The following is an 18,443-nucleotide window of genomic DNA, read 5'->3' on the forward strand; positions in this document are numbered from 1 at the left end:
ATTTAAGGGAGGTTAAATTTTTGTTATTTCTAACTCTACCTTAATTCCGGTGCTGCAGGAAGTGTACTCATGCTCCGTTCTGCGACTATCACGCGTTATTTTCGAACAAATTTACCTAAAAACGATCTTTACTGCAAGATCAAAATACGATACGAACTGACCTTTAACGACCGACAAATAGACACTTTGTGCTAGAATATAGGTATAGAAATTCGAAAAATACCCAAAACCGAATCGAAGCACCCCACTGTCCACGAGGTCTTGGTCTGTATTTATCAGAAGAGATTTCTTAAAAGTTAATTTTTTTTTAGTTAACTAAGTTACTGTTAAACTAACCCGCATGGAGCAGCGTGGTGGATTAAAGATTAATCCTTCTCTCACGTGGAGAAAGAGGCCTATGCCTAACAGTGAGATGTTACAGGCTGAATGCAATGTGACGAAGTTACTGCTATTTCCTTCACCACTTTTGTTTAATGTATCGAAATTTGTAAACTCGACCGTTCGGATCAATCTCCTTCGTGTATTCTTCATTCTATTTGACTTTGGAGAAATTTATTGATTATGCTGCTCAAATCTGGAGCAACCCGTCTGGAAAAGCACCTTAACCATAGAAAAGATCACAGATAAATAACATTTCTCTTAAGTAGTATTGTGTTCCTATAGTGAGAAAGGAGCCCAGAGTTACTAGGAAGCTCTCCTGGGGAGCTGGAGTGGGTCAAGTTACGGAGAGCAAAACTAGTTGCTGAATCTTAATTCTGAATCGAAATATATATATTTTTAGGAAACGACGATTTAAAAGTTTTAAAGCCGACTTAAATAATGTAATATTTTATTTGATTTGACTTTGATTATATCTTAATTAAATAGATTCTTATCTTATTAAGTAACTTGTTATATATTATATAAATAGTGAAAACATATGTTATATCAGCTACACATTATTATATTACATTTGTCATGTGACAATCTCCAAGACAGAACCACTGTTTTAGGAAAATAAATCAAGAAATAAAACATAATTTGTTGCAATTACTTATTGCGTTCAAATTAAAATGTTACACAAATAAAGGATTGTGTTAGTGGGATGTTGATAAGATGAAATTATACAAACTTTTTTCCGAAGGAAGCAAAATAAATCAAATAATATGTGCCGTCCTGAGTAAGAAATAATATCATTATTTAGTTTTGACTCATATTGTACTATTTTTTATTGACTTAAGCTGGACTTACAGTGGACTTAGTGACTTAACTTTTTTGGAAGCCGCTCAAAAATCTACATTTCGAATCGGAAGTAGCTTCTTTTAATAATTGTGTTTCCTAACAAACTAAAAAAAACCGACTGCAATTACATCGACAAGTAATACACCGTAAGTAGACGAAAAAATTAACAAACGTACTAGTCGTCACTACGATTTTCGAGGGTTTCCTTCGATTTCTCTGGGATTCCATCATCAGATCCTTGCTTCCCAAAAGAGTTATTAAAATCGGTTCATAAACGACGAAGTTATCCCCGAACATACATAAAAAATCTATATACGGTCGAATGAGTAACCTCCTCTTTTTTTGAAGTCGATTAAAAATAGTAATCACTTTAAATTTTTAATTTGTAAAATGACGATTCGAAAGTGCTTTTAAAGCCTATTTGAATAAAGTTGTTTTGATTTTGATTTTGATTTTGACAGTAGTGGATTATAGCAAAACATACTTTTAACGAAAAGTTCATTAGATATATATATTCAATTTTATCAATAAAATATAAAAAGCCCACGTCAAATTATTGACATTTGCTCGAGATCACCACAAATAAGTAGGTTCTATAGTAACACATCTTTTTGCAGTAAATCTTCCGGTGCTGTCATATGGGGCAAGCATTGGCTGGGTGTCTCCTATGACGCTCTTGTTGCAGTCAGAGAATTCACCGAGAGGTGTACCGCTTACTAATGCTGAGGTGGGAAATGTTTTAAAGTATAGCTTGTTAACCCGTCAAAGCGCTACCGGGTAAAATTAACCATATAGTGCATACATTTGAAATTATTTAGGGTTTCTGCTTAATTTTGAGCCACGCCGCTTTAAGTACTTTTCGAGAACCGTACTTAGGTCTACTAGTTTTAATGGCTGACCATTGTTTGTGCGGTATTTATCATCAACAGACCTTTTGGACACAAATTTGTATTTTCACTCGACTATTAGTGTTAGACTATTAGCGACTATTAGTGTTAGACTACTAGCGACTATTAGTGTCTTATTATTTTTAGTATTCGACTTTTCGTTTTTGTTGCTTTAGACTAACATGGTGTCTTATTTTTTCCTTGACGAAGAACAAAAAAAAAAAAAAAAAATTAGCTCCTTTTAGAAAATAGTGACGAAAAAATATGTCGTGTCATGAAAGGAGAATTTTTTATGTTATACCTATTAAAAAAAAAGCAAAAAAATTCCGATTTAAGATGATTATATTAAAAATACACATAATCATAACAAAGAATATTACGTTATGTTCTTTTGATATATTTAGAGTCAAATTTAAGTTTTATTATAAGACAGTTGCAAAAGGTATTTAGTTTTACGCTGTAATTTTACTAAAAAAATAATACATTATATTAGGTAATAAATACATTATGTACACATTATTTCATTAAACATATAATTGAAAACAAAAACTATTTTATGAACCTATTAGAAACCCCAATTTTTACAATAAACCCACTGTGGTATTTTTGACCCGGTAGCGACAGTACCTACGTGTTAAATTCCTCGTACCAAGTTAAATATCTAATTAATTTTATTACTGCCTTTTTGCAGCATGCACTGCAAGAATAGAATAAAATGGTAAACAAGCGATATAATTATGTATATCTATTGATGGTCTTCAGTAGGTTGAGATTCTGCATTAAAGGCAGAAAATAAACATCGCATACGTGCTCATTACACGCATAATACTTCTGTATTATATGCAGAAAATCGTTGGAGCTTTGTAGAAAATGGTTTATTGAAGCTCGATAAGCTAAACTTCTCCTCTCTCCCCGTGGATGTCATAAGAGACGACTAAGGGATAACACAGTTCCACTACTACCTTGGAACTTATAAAGCCGACCGATGGCGGGATAACTATCCAAGTGCTGGCTTTGAAAAGCACAGACCGAAGACGGGCTGCTTCCCAACTTCGGCCTGTGTATTTTCCCGCCACCATCCAATTGCAGGTTTTTTTTGGCTGCTGGCAACCACCGCCGCTAAAGTAAGTAATGTAAGTAACATTAAAATTAAGTAGCTTTTTGTAATTTTAGGTGTCATGGATGGCAGCTATACCATACTTGGTATGCGTGCCCTGTAATCTGCTGGTTGCGGTCATAGCGGACAAAGTCGGACGGAAGATTGCGCTTATTATCATTTCACTAGCCAGCGCTGTAAGTGACTAGACTTAGACTAACTAATTACGGAGATTATATATATATATATATATATATATATATAACTAACCGACTGAATGGAGTTTTTCCTATCTCGTGATCAGGAAAATGCGTACAGTTAAAATAATTGTAACGCATGCAGCTTGTAACATCCTACTATTGGACATAGGCCTTTTTCTCTATGTAGGAGAAGGATTGTGGATTCACCACGCAGCTTCACTGTGGGTTAGCAATTACGTTTCCCGCTATGAGTAATGATTGCTATCAGGTATTTATGATAATCACCGGGAAAGATGGCTTAACGCGCTTTTCGAGGCACGGTGGGGAGATCCACAAGGACGGACATCGAAACCGGACCGCAGATTTGTGTATATATATCCGGCGGGAAATCGAACCCGCAAACCGTCTTTGTTTTAGGCTACTACTCGCATCACAACACCAGAGCGATTGTTAATGTTACAGAAATTTCTCGTATTTTATTCGAATACATGAGGTGCTATGTTTCTTAGAATTATAATAGTACATAATCGGTTAAAAAAAGATCTAAAATTTTATTAAATTAGTTTTAAGAATGAGAAAGTCGAATTGTGCCCATTTTAGAATCCTAAAAAGGTTGCCACAATATCATAGAGATTTTGCTCTGCTTAGGCAAGTTGGGTTTTACTGCTGTCCTCTTTGGACACCTGGGCCCTGATCCTAGCGAGGGCCCTTGTAGGTGTTACGATGTCAGGGTGCTACGTCACGTGCCCGATATACACCAAAGAGATCAGTGACGACAGCATCAGGGGGGCTTTGGGGTGTTTGGTAAGTTAACTTTGAAACTGTTCTGATGATTGCTTCTGAGATAAAAATGTATCAAGTAATATAGTCTGAAAATTATATTTAGAGCTTTGCAAAGAGTTAATTTATATTAAAAATAACATTGAAATAATTTTTTAATTTCAACTTTATAATTACGAACTCCGGTACATATTTGACGATGCGTTGGCGCAGCGGTCACATTACTGGCTGTTGCACTAGCGGTCGCGGGTTCGATCCCCGCTCAAGAAAGACATTTGTATTTGCCATGTAAAATGTCTGTCGTTACGCTGATTAATAATAATGTAAGGTAACACAAGATAGTTATTAGCTAACGGGGGGAGACTAACCTCTTAGCTTTCGATGGATTCACCGTGTGGGTGCCGGGAAATGAGATATCCCGGATGATGATGAGATACAGATGAGAGAGACGGGAGATGATGATGTACAACTTTGGAACTCTCTTCCTCTCTCTATAAGAAAAGCTCAATCTCTTGCTTGTTTTAAAAAATATCTAAAGGCGCATTTTTTGTCACTAAATACCTCATAAATATCATTATCAGCTTCATAAATATATATATTATGTAGTATTTGTTTATGTAGTATATATCTATATATTTATTTGTATATATGTATGTGTATGTATATTGTGTGTATATGTATATTTACTTCTGTTAATATCATACTGCTTGTTAACTATACGCCAATTCTTTATCAACTGTTTGTACACTTCCCTCCCGCTTCTCTTTTTCTTCGCTATGTCCTATGCCCAAAGGTTGTCTGGAAGAAATCGCTCTTAGCGATAAGACCGCCTTTGTACATCTTTCTTTTCATGTATCACTTTTTTGTAATGTTTCTATGTGGTGTACAATAAAGAGTATTTATTATTATTATTATATCTCATGATAGTACCGTGATAAGGAAACCAGTGTTCGGTGATAGCAACCTTGAGAAATCGAGGGGAACCTTCGAAAATCATACTAGCGACAACTGCGTTTGTTAATTTTTTTTCGTCTACATACATTGCAATACTTGTCAATATAATTGAAGTCGGTTTTTTTCGTTTATTTTAGGTAATACTATTTCATACAACGGGAAATCTCTTTCTGTATATTATTGGTGATCTGTTGAGCTATAACCACATCCTCTGGATCTGCTTGACGATACCAACGGTACATGTCGTCGCGTTTCTGTTTATGCCAGATTCTCCTTCTTTTCTCGTGAAGAAAGGCAAAATTGAGGTAAAATGATTTTTTCAAACAGGCATACTTATAATATTAATTTTATTTCTACTTTAATTTAATCATTAGGCCGCATGCAGTGCTTTGGCGTGGCTTAAATGTACTACGGAGAATGATTCGAAAGTTCGAGAAGAACTCGAAGTTATAACTAAAGAACAGAAAAACGACGAAAGCAGCAAGTTCTCACTTAAAGAAATATGTGAGTATTTCATATTATGTATATTATTTCATATATAGGATTTCAAATTTAAGTCAGAGTTTACACTTGTACATTCGTTATAATGTACGTATGATTCGTAATGTGTTTTATATATGTATATCGTTTATTAGTAACTTCATACAAATTGCGATTCTGTGATGTCGATGACCTTAACTGAGGTAGGGCACAGCAGGAATTTCCTGCTCAAAATATGGAGCAGCCCGACTGGGGTAGTACCTCGACCTTACAAAAGACCACAGCAAAATAATACTGTTTTCAAGCAGTATTGTGTTCCTGTTGGTGAGTAAGGTGACCAGAGCTCCTGGGGGGATTGGGGATTGGGTCGGCAACGCGCTTGCGATGCTTCTGGTGTTGTAGGTGTCTATAAGCTACGGCAATCGCTTACCATCAGGTGAGCCGTACGCTTGTTTGCCGACCTAGTGGCATAAAAAAAAATGACCAATAGGTACTGCGCTCTACTGCGGTATATCAAAAATGTAATAAATAACTACTGTTAGAAATAATACAAGGAATAAGGATTATTATTATTATTAATAATAAGGTAATTTAAAAGTGTTGTCTAAAATTATATAGATATAAATATAAAAAATTGACGACGCGTTGGCGCAACAGTCACAGCACTGGTTTATGGCTGTTGCGCTGGCGGTTGCGAGTTCGATCCCCGCACATGACAAACATTCGTATTGGCCATACAGATGTTTGCCGTGGTCTGGGTGTTTGCGCAGTCCTTGTGGCTTTCCCCACCGTGCCTCAAAGAGCACGTTAAGTCGCTGGTCCTGGTTGATCATGTACACCTTTTTTTTCTTTTTATCCTTTTTTTTTAGGGACTTTTGTCTACACAGACATGCCAGCCCCATCATACCCTAATTCTCACTATGTCTAAGAAATGGAGAAAGAATCATTGATGATGTAAGATCATATTAACTAACAAATTTGCTGCATCAGACAAAGGTTCTGTTAACACAGAAAAAAAAGTACCCATATCAAATTTATTTATTCTAAATCGTTTCATCAATTATTCTCTCTCCGTTTCGTATTTATAACATTCACTTAATATGTGGTGTACATCGTCTAGCAGGCCGCATGTGTCACAATAAGGGGATTCAGCTTTTTTCATTAAAAAGGCAAACTTTTTGGATTTGGGTCTCCCTACCGTGCCTCGGAGAGCACGTTACGCCGTCGGTCGCGGTTGTTATCATGTACACCTGATAGCGATCGTTATTCATAGTAGGGAATATATCCGCCAACCCGCATTGGAGCAGCGTGGTGAATTAAGCTTTGATCTCTCTCCTACATGGGGAAAGAGGCCTATGCCCGGTAGTGGGATATTACAGGCTGAAGCGATATAAAATATTATTAAGGATATCGAGTCAATAAGCTCATATAACAAAATAATTGTAGTAACAAGATCTGTAAATAAACGTAAAGTTAATAACGTTGGTAAGTGGTACGTACACATACTATCTTAAACAAATATTTATATTAAAAATACAGTTCAGATCTTAGTAATTTTGTCTCAAATATATAATTGTATTAAAAACTAGCTGACCCGGCGAACTTCGTATCACCTAACAGTGACTTTTAAGTATTATCACAAATCTTTTGTATGGGAGTATAGAAAAGTGTTGTTTTTAGACTTTTTCAGAAAATTTTAATTTTTTTTTAGAATTTTTCTCTCCGTAAAACCATCCTCGTACTTCAAGGAATATTTTAAAAAAAGAATCAGCGAAATCGGTCCAACCGTTCTCGAGTTTTGCGCTTAGCAACACATTCAGCGACTCATTTTTATATTATAGATAAAAACTGCACATATAGTTTTTAAAAAGAGTAGTTTTAGTCTTTAATACTTCTATATTATTAGGTAAAGCTATATTTAACAAATAAATTACATTAAATTTAAAAAAAATCCTTAAGTATATTATATATAAATAATATAATAACTAAAAAATATTATTAAAAGGAGCCCCTTTAGGCAAGGTTCCGAAGATACTGGCAGCGTTCCCCCTTTGAATAGCTAGACTAATTCTTTGTCCGAAGTAGCTGCCAGCTCTTCGGTCTCCTGTGACGTCGACTAACCTTTTTGCTATTTCCTTAAATAGTGTTATAGCACTAGGACCCCACGGACCAAGGGTCTCGACACCGAATGGGACAAAATCATATTCGGAGCCTAGACCCCTGTATTTGTCTGCTTTTGTTTTTTCAGCCGCTTCACAAGCCGCACCAGCTCTATTGTTTGTTCCATGTAGATGGGAAGGGGCTAGCGTGTCTGAACAGGTTGCATCTCATACCAGCACCCGGCCCATCTTCCATGGAATCAAACTCATACCGTCCGGTCTCTTGCCATCGTCTCTTGCAATACCAGTCGGCTCAAGTAGACTTGGCACGTTGACGGTGGCAAGGGACCCGTCGTATGATATCGTTAAGTGCGGCATGTCTCGAGAAGCGGCCTGCACTTATTAGGCATGACAGACCGTGATGTCCTAGCTTATCGACATCACTACCACAGGGACATTTATGAGGAGCGCAGACCGGAACCCCAAGCCGTAGATAGGTTGCGATTCAGAGCGTGTCAGGCTCAAGAAATTGAGCCAGTAGCCGGCCTCGTGCGTACCCACGGCCAAAAGCCTAGCACGCGCCGAGCCTGTACTACAGCTTAAAAGATTGTCATAAGTCAATTTGCAGTTTATGTCGTCCCAGCTCCTCTGTGAATTTGGAGAAACTGGAAAATTTTGACCTGGGCATGCAATTAAGAAAGCCTTTCTAGCTTCTTCCAAACCAGCAATCTCAAAGTTTGAAGGGGATGCCCTTAAAATTTTACTTATGAGATTTGCTGAACTATGGACAGAAGATAGGAAGGCTGGTAAAGCGACACTGAAAATTTTGCGAATCCCTAAACCATCATAACGGATAAGTAGGGATGCTTGGGTCCAAGATTGCTCGTTCAGTTGCATATTAAGAATCGATTCCAAGCTAATTTTAATTAAGTCATCTATTTGTGTTAAAAGATCTGGGTGATTCCAAAAGGAGCAGCAACGGATCGCATACGTAAATTTAGGGACGAAAAGACAATATTTTAAGATGCAAAGTGCATAATGTGGACTAATTTCAAGGAGACTGTTAACTGAATTTTGAAATTTAGTGATTATGATGATATATTCAGAAATAGATTCATCAATAATTAAAAACAAAACAAAAAACCCGCCTGCGTGAAGAACAACTAATAGAAAATGAACAGAAAAAGCTGGAACAAGATAAAAATTCAATATGCACACAAAGTCAGCGAAATAAATAGAAACAATATCAAACATTTTGTGCTGTACATTTAAAATATATTAATACGGTAGTCCTTCGAAACTTTATGCAACGTCGTACATAACATCCAGTCGGAGACATGCACAAAGAGAGAATGATTTGACTTATCCTTCAATTTCATGCCTCCGACTGCATATTATCTACGACGTTGCATAAAGTTTCGAAGGACTACCGTATTAATATATTTTAAATGTACAGCACAAAATGTTTGATATTGTTTCTATTTATTTCGCTGACTTTGTGTGCATATTGAATTTTTATCTTGTTCCAGCTTTTTCTGTTCATTTTCTATTAGTTGTTCTTCACGCAGGCGGGTTTTTTGTTTTGTTTTTAATTATTATTTTATTTATGTCTTTTTAGTCAGACAAATTACGTAATCGGTTCAATTCATTGAAACAGTTTACACCATGTGGTTGATTTAGTAATTTTTTAGGGTCAAGAGAACTGATAGCAAGCCCGGAGAAAGATCTCACTCTGCTCAAAGCAACGTAAGCCTGACCTTTAGCAAATAGGTGACTGCTTAAGTCAACAACTATTAGTTTTAATATAATGAAATTATTATGAAAATTATTTGTTTGTATTTGGTATTATGTATTTGTTATTGATTTTATTAATGTAATTGTAAATTGGTGTGACATTATTTTATTAATTTTTATTTGTAATTTTAATTGTGTTTTTTTTTAACCATTGTATTTTATTAGAAAGGCACCCCGAAGTTGATCGTCGCCTAGGAGGCGAGTTTGGCATGGCATAGACGTGGGAAAGAGCAAAGTCCACATTTTTTAAACTTTAATATTGTATTTCTTTATTAGTATTGCGGTAATAATAATCATGATATATCTTTTTAAAATCCTTGTATTGTGCCCTTCAATTTGATACCCATATTGTAGTATTCGAGAAAAAAAATTTTTTTTCATTAACTACAATGGCTTCGCGCAGCCGCCATGTTTGATTTTTTTTAATGTCACCTATCTAAGAACACTTGGGCAGCTAAGACGAACCTAACGATACCTCAATTATGTAAATCCGTTCAGTGGTTCTGGAAATATGAGGTAGTATAGAATATTACATACAAATATACATACATACAAGATACGCGCGAAAAACATAACCCTTCCTTGGCAGTCGGGTAAAAATTGGAGAACCTAAAAGGTAAAGGGAATTACTGTTAATTATTTTAATATTTGGAGCCAAAATATTAAATTTTTGTTTTACGTTATTTAAATTTAAGTCGCAGCTATTTATAAAAAGTTCGCATTTGCTAAAATTAAGTTCCAAACCAATGGCTTTAAATTTATTTTTGATTAAAAAAAGGTCCGAAAACACAGTATCCACATCACCTCCTAGGGTTCCGTCGTCCAAATACCAGACGTTGAATTTAGAATTTAGATTTTTAATTATCGGATTTATAGCTAAACTAAAAATTGCAGGCCCAAGGGGATCACCCTGTTGACAACCTACTTCCGAGGACAGTTCATTAGAACGATATAATAATTTTGTTGGGTCAGCGTAACTGAGAAGAAGATAATTGTATACTTCTGGTATCTGTTGTTTTATTTCTGTCAGCAGGGTATCCCTATTTACCGAATTGAAAGCATTTTTGACGTCAATTTTGAGCAACACGTCAGGCTGGCCGTAAGTTAGGAAAGAGCGCAGGGCATGGACGGCTGCCCATGCTTTTAAAAATGATATTATGTAGGTATATATATTAATGTATGTAAATATATATTTTTTAAATCTTACCTTGAATTTTTGTATAAATACGAATCTGAATAAAATAAGAAGAAACTTTTTTCCCAAGCTAACATTTTACGAAGAATAGATAAGATAAAATTATTTGATCTCGTTATATATTGTTAACTAGATGTACCCACGACTTTGTTCACGTGGGAGATTAACATAACATAACAATAACAATATACTTTATTGTACACTAAAACTCAAATAATACATATCAGATTGATTTTAATAGAATATCATATGGTACAAAGGGCGGCCTTATCGCCGAAAAGCGATTTCTTCCACGCAATCTAGGGGCAGAGGAGATGGTATTGTGTTGGTGTAGGTGTACAAATTAAGGCATAAACGTTTGAATATATTTACTTAAACACATATACATACATACATACAAATACAAACATACCAACAATATACACACATACATATACATATATACATATAATTCTATCTGGATACTTATTATTTTTAACGACGTGATCCTGATCCCGTGAGAATTATAGGATACAATATGTATGTATATAACAATATGTAATATATGTTGCCATGTGAGTTCCATTATCTTATTTTAGCTGTTCCAGAGACAGATGTATAGATACATATAGGCAAATACTTAAAGACATTAAAAAAAAATAGTGTAGTTTTTTTCCCTCCACGTAAATGCTGATTTCCTGATAAAATGTAGCCTATGCATGCCTCTACAACCTCCTCTCTTTCAGCAATAATCCCATAAAAATCGGTTCAACCGTTCCGGAATTTAGAAAAGGACAGACAACGGGAAGACAGACAGACAGGCAGACAGGCAGACAAAAATCACAGACAGACACTTCAGTTATATTTATATGTATCTCTATAGATGAAAACGACAAATATAGATTTTTTTGTTTGTGTAATTACTAAAATATCAGTCAATGCAAAATAGTACAATATCCTATGAATTTGAAATACATCTAGCAAGACGTTCTGATTTGTTTTTATCTGCATTGGAACTATAGCTCTAGCGATATCGGTGGTTGCAATCAAGGGATTTACATGGACAGAAAATTGGTCTAGCTGGGTTTCCTATACGCGAAAATTCAGTTTTTTGTTTGGACTTTACTTTTTAAGAAACGATGAAAGACCCGTAGCATAGATATATGGGGACTAAAACCGTGTTAAACAATAACGCAGGGCTATGAGGACCAGTAGTGCTATTCTGTAAGAACATTTTCGTGTCTCGACAGCGGAATCCGCGGTGAGATATCAAATTCGTATTCATTAAAACTCGACAGTCCCGTAGCGCCACACTTGTGAGTGCGGCGACGAGTCGAACCCTGTTGCGTGAGAACGTTGACATTTAATAGTATGAAGTGGGTATTCTGTAAGGCGATTTACCGCTTCACACATCACAATTCGAGACTTGATTCGACACTTGACTTCATGCACATATTCTAAAATAAAGTCATAAGAAAAGAATATCGATAAAATAAACACAGCTCTAAATTGCTGCTCTTCGATTCGACACTCACTTCACATCGCTTGTGCGTACGGAATGTTTACAGAATTCCAAACCAAGGTGAAGTGGGTTCGCTTTCGAAGTGAGCGCTGTCACTCAGGTGAAGCTCGATATCGAAATTGTTATCTACAGAATAGCCCTGCAGTAGTGCTATTCTGTAAGAACATTTTCGTGTCTCGACAGCGGAATCCGCGGTGAGATATCAAATTCGTATTCATTAAAACTCGACAGACCCGTAGCGCCACACTTGTGAGTGCGGCGACGAGTCGAACCCTGTTGCGTGAGAACGTTGACATTTAATAGTATGAATTCGGTATTCTGTAAGGGGATTTACCGCTTCACACATCACAATTCGAGACTTGATTCGACACTTGACTTCATGCACGTATTCTAAAATAAAGTCATAAGAAAAGAATATCGATAAAATAAACACAGCTCTAAATTGCCGCTCTTCGATTCGACACTCACTTCACTTCACTTGTGCGTACCGAATGTTTACAGAATTCCAAACCAAGGTCAAGTGGGTTCGCTTTCGAAGTGAGCGCTGTCACTCAGGTGAAGCTCGATATCGAAATGGTTATTTACAGAATAGCCCTGCTGCCCTGTGAGGGATTTTTGACCACACAACGTCTCTTGCGAGATATATTTTATGCAATAATAGCTATACAGATATAATAATTGTGGTTAATGCATTTTATCGAAGTGTTCAAATTTATTTAATATTATAATTATAAACATTTTTTGAATATCATATCAAAAATTGATTACAAAATAGCACGATGTCGTCTCCTGTCAAAGATTTTCATTGTAATATGAAACTGAATAGTTACGGGTTTCTGTAAAGAGCTCACTATAGACGGCGCCACGGTTCGCTTAAACCGAATATAAAAATCATTACATCAAAAATTTCGATCTAGCGGGTACATCGTTCCATAGCTTAATTGGCTAGAGCGCCGACACGGTCAGTCGGAGACGTGGGTTCGAACCCCGCTGGAGCGGTCAATTTTTGATATGATATTCAAAAAATTTTTAGAATTCCTAATGTGTAGGTAACACAAAAATAAAATCGTAGATATTATAATTATATATATTATATATTTAATAACTCCATTATTTTCAGTCGTCGACAAAACTCTAAGGAGAGCTTACCAAATAGCCCTGGTAGTGGTATTAGCAAGGGAAGTCTGTGGTGCTGTACCGGTTTTGAACTTCGCTGGCGATATATTCAACCTGGCGTCAAAAGATACTGGGTTGGTGCTGACTCCTAACCAGCAGGCTATGCTGCTTGGTGCTGTCCAGGTCGTTGGGTCAGTTCTAGCGTCAAGCGTCGTTGAGAAATCTGGCAGAAAGGTAAAAATGTAGAAAAACTTTTAGAGGTTCTGTATCCTATGAACTTCTGTTATTGAAACTTCGTTGGTACATCTATCATTGCGCTGCATCTTCATAAACTAGGAACCTTCGAGAACTATCTTTTAAATTACGTTTAATAATAATAATAATAATAATAACAATAATAATAATACACTTTCTTGTACACCAAAAACATAAATGATACATAGCAAAGAAAGAAAAATATTAACAATATATGCATTAGGTACAGTGGCCTTATCGTTAAAAAGCGATCTCTTCCAGGCAACCTTAAAGCAAAGGAAATGGTCTAGCGTCAGCATAGGTGTACAAGTTACAACAAATTTATTATAAATATTCAAATAGCTTATAGACACCTGCAACACCAGAAGCATCGCAAGAGCGTTGCCGACCCAATCCCCAATCCCCAATCCCCCAGGAGCTCTGGTCACCTTACTCAACAACAGGAACACAATACTGCTTGAAAACAGTATTATTTTGCTGTGATCTTCTGTAAGGTCGAGGTACTACCCCAGTCGGGCTGCTCCATATTTTGAGCAGGAAATTCCTGCTGTGCCCTACCTCAGTTATATATACATACATATATACATACATACATACATACATAAATAGATACATAAATTAATTAATTTAATAGAGAAGCTTAATAGAGAAGTAAATAATAAAGCTTTAAAGTAAAAGACACTTTTTTCTTTGAATTTTGTTAATTACTTTTTAAAAATTAAGTGCCTGTAACATTTTATTACACTGTATTAATTTGCAAATTCTCTGTTTTCTCAAAAAATACCGGTAAGTCGGGGATAATACACCAATAATTTTTACAATAAGCGATTTATCATTTTTCAAAAAAAAAAAATGATCGCCAAAATTCACATACGATATAATTTTTGTTGTGTTCATTATGGGCTGTCCATAAAATACGTCACGCGAAATTTGACCACTTTTGACTCCACCTGTCACGCTTTGTCCCTTTTTAGTAACCCTATAACAAATAAAACGTCACAGAAGCCTTCCCTAATAAATGTTTTCGTGATTATTATTAGCATACAGACAATTTGATTTTTTCTTTTATTTTGATTAAATGTATAAAAAATTGTCATATTTTGTTACACTAAGCAAAGCCCCCACCTATTTGCAAACGTATTTTATGGATAAACCATTATTTTTAGGACAGATAATATAGATTCTATAACAAAAAAAAAAAAAAAAGAAAAAATCGATGTTATCAAAAACAATAATATAGTATGATATAATGAACTACGCTGGGTAACTTGATATTTATATATTTCCAGCCTCTCCTCTTCTTGACATCTCTCGTGTCTGGTATCAGTATGTGTGTCCTTGGCACCTGGTTCCTCTTGCGAGACTTCAATATCAGCGCGCCATCTTGGCTGCCATTACTGACGCTATGCGTTTGTATCTTCTGCGACTCGTCTGGTCTCCAACCCATCTCCATTGTTCTATCTGGAGAGATATTCTCTTTTAAGGTAGCTATACAAAGTACTTTAAGCAAAAACGATGTCTTTAATTTTCCTGTCAAACTATTAATTAAAGTGTAGTTATTGAGTTAATAAGCACCTCAGAGTCAAGGGTGAGGAGCGTTTGGTTTGGTTTTGCTGCAAACGTCAAGACCACGAAAAGTACCCGCATAGTCTATACTAAAATTTATTGTTATCATGGAGTGAATAACTTAACAAATTTGTCATCATTAACTCCAATAAGTATCATATCTTTTGATTGGTCTGATGATTCCAGTTGAGTATGCATACCCTTAACAACTTCAAATCTCTTGCTCGATATCTGGAGCAGTCTGACATAATGTACTTCATTAACCTTAAAGAAGATAAGGTAAAGAATATTCAATCATCATCAATCATTACAGCCTATACAGTCCACTGCTGGACATAGGCCTCCACAAGTTTACGCCAAAAATAACGTGAACTCATGTGTTTTGCCCATAGTCACCACGCTGGGCAGGCGGGTTGGTGACCGCAGTACTGGCTTTGTCGCACCGAAGACGCTGCTGCCCGTCTTCGGCCTGTGTATTTCAAAGCCAGCAGTTGGATGGTTATTCCGCCATCGGTCGGCTTCTTAAGTTCCAAGGTGGTTGTGGAACCTTGTTATCCCTTAGTCACCTCTTACGACACCCACGAGAAGAGAGGGGGTGGCTAAATTATTTAGTGCCGTAGCCACACAGCACAATAGAATATTGCTCTCAAGTAATCTTGTGTTCCTGTGGTGAGTAAGTTGGCCAGAACTCCTGGAGGGTGTAGGGGATAGGGTTAGCAGCGCGCTGGAAATGCTTCAGCTGTTCCTGAGGTCCATAAGAAACGGTAACCGCTTATCATTAAGCATAAAAAGAAGATTATGATGCCCAAAATTTTTTTTTCAATATCACTAGGTCGGCAGTCAAGCGTACGGCTCACCTGATGGTAAGAGATTACCGTAGCTTATAGACGCCAGCAACACCAGAAACATCGCAAGCGTGTTGCCCACCCAATACCCAATCCCCCGGAGCCCTGGAGGCTCTGGTCACCTTACTCACCAACAGGAACATAATACTGCTTGAAAAGAGTATTATTTAGCTGTGATCTTGTGTAAGGTCGAGGTGCTACCCCAGTCGGGCTGCTCCATATTTTGAGCAGGAAATTCCTGCTGTGCCCTACCTCAGTTAAAACCTATGTAACCCTGTTACCTATAGTGAAGTATATACAGCCGCTGGAAATGCTTGTTTCTTCTTTCTTTCAGTATCGAGGTACAGTGATGGCTACAACAATGTTATGCGCTTCGATGATGGATTTCCTACAACTCTTATTCTTTAAACCTTTAGCCGATGCTGTGGGTATCCAAGTATCATTCTACTTCTTTGGAATCGTCTGTTTGCTGATGGCTGTTTACGTCATCATCATCATACCGGAGACGAAGGCGAGGTGCCTCGAAGATATTTACAAAGATCTCTTCAGAAAGAAAAGAAAGATAAGGGATAAGGAAGTTACGGGGACTTAAGAAAATATTTCTATTACAATATTTTTTTTTTAAAGTAACCTCTTTTAATTGTTTTTTTAAATGGCGTTAATTGGGAAATGAACAGAAAAAAATAATTATAAACAATAATTTCACATACTATAATAAGCTAACCAAGTTCGCACTTTAATATTGAAACATGAAGCGAACGTAATAGAAATAAAACATTAAGCGATTAAAACAAAAACAAAAAAACGAGGGTACTTTAGACCACATGACTGAAGTAAGACAATCATCAATCGGTCAATTAATCTAATCTACTTCTTCTTCTATTGTATATATATTAAAACGCGAAGCAAAAACTTTGTATCCCTTTTTACGAAAATAACGCGGACGAAGGAGTATGAAATTACGTACACTTATTGTATATATAGAGAAAGAGTCCAGAATGCTAATTTTTAAATTATGCATAAAAATACATTAAATAAATAATAATTATGTTTGCTCGAAAACGAAAAAAAAACCGACTTCAATTACATCGACGAGTAGTAATATAACGTAGACCGACGAAAAAATAGTCAAGTAACTACGCGTTATCAAAGATACTCAAAAAGTAGTTATCAGATCTCGATAAAATTTAAATGTGACCACATGATAAACATCAGCTTTTGGTAAAATTAAAAAATTATCAAAATCGGTACACCCAGTAAAAAGTAACTGTGGATTTTCGACAGTTTCCCTCGATTTCTCTGGGATCCCTTCATCAGATCCTGGTTTCCTTAGATCCGGTACCAAACTAGGGATATCTCCTTTCCAACAAAATAAGAATTATCAAAATCGGCACATCCAGTAGAAAGTTATGCGGTATAATACAACGTAGGTCGACGAAAAAAAGCGTCAAGTAAAAACGCATCATTAGATAAAACTGGAAAAGTAATTGTTTGATCTCAAATAAATTTAAATGGGACCAAATGTCACACACCACCTTTCGATTAAAAAAAAAACTGTCGAAATCGGTCCACCCAGTCAAAAGTTCTGAAGTACATACATAAAAATAAAAATACAGTCGAATTCAGAACCTCCTCCTTTTTTGGAAGTCAGTTAAAAAAAACATTACACACACTACCATGTATATGAGACACAGACGCATGTAGGTATATACTCTTTTGTTAAATGTTCAAAGTTATAATTTAAATTAGTTTTGGTCACAAAGCCAGCCCTGCGGCCACCCACCCGCCTGCCCAGCGTGGTGACTATGGGCAAATCACATAAGTTCGTGAACGTGAACTTGTGGAGGCCTATGTCCAGCAATGGACTGTGATAGGCTGAAATGATGATGAAGATGATGATGATTGGTCAAATTTCGGCCACTAGGCGACCACTAGTACTAATAATTTTATTAGAGGAGACTACGGGAGGTAGTATGTACGATTTTTATTTTTGTGTTACCCACAATTAGGAATTCTAAACATTTTTGAATATCATATCAAAAATTGACCGCTCCAGCGGGATTCGAACCCGCGTCTTCGACATACCGTGTCGACGCTCTAGCCAATTAAGCTATGGAACGATATACTCGCTAGAGCGAAACCTTTGATATGATGATTTTTACTTTCGGTTTAAGCGAACCGTGGCGCCGTCTATAGTGAGTTCTTTACAGAGACTCGTAACTATTCAAAGTTTCATATTACAATGAAAATCTTTGACAGGAGACGACACCATGCTATTTTTAATATGTACGATTTTTATTTTTGTGTTACCCACAATTAGGAATTCTAAACATTTTTGAATATCATATCAAAAATTGACCGCTCCAGCGGGATTCGAACCCGCGTCTTCGACATACCGTGTCGACGCTCTAGCCAATTAAGCTATGGAACGATATACTCGCTAGAGCGAAACCT

At 36.3% G+C, this 18,443-nt stretch overlaps 1 protein-coding gene across 1 annotated transcript; it reads left to right on the forward strand.

Annotated features, from left to right (window-relative positions):
* The first annotated feature begins 1,095 nt into the window (after positions 1-1,095).
* LOC123665573 (facilitated trehalose transporter Tret1-like) lies at positions 1,096-16,612 on the forward strand. The gene is made up of 9 exons (XM_045599862.1): positions 1,096-1,159; positions 1,839-1,948; positions 3,282-3,401; positions 4,053-4,208; positions 5,276-5,443; positions 5,513-5,642; positions 13,328-13,557; positions 14,868-15,062; positions 16,324-16,612. Exons 1-9 carry the CDS (start codon positions 1,096-1,098, stop codon positions 16,579-16,581), a joined length of 1,431 nt encoding a protein of 476 aa, XP_045455818.1. The 3' UTR covers positions 16,582-16,612.
* The last annotated feature ends 1,831 nt before the right edge of the window (positions 16,613-18,443 follow it).

Source organism: Melitaea cinxia, chromosome 24, assembly GCF_905220565.1.
Source record: "Melitaea cinxia chromosome 24, ilMelCinx1.1, whole genome shotgun sequence".
NCBI lineage: Eukaryota > Metazoa > Arthropoda > Insecta > Lepidoptera > Nymphalidae > Melitaea > Melitaea cinxia.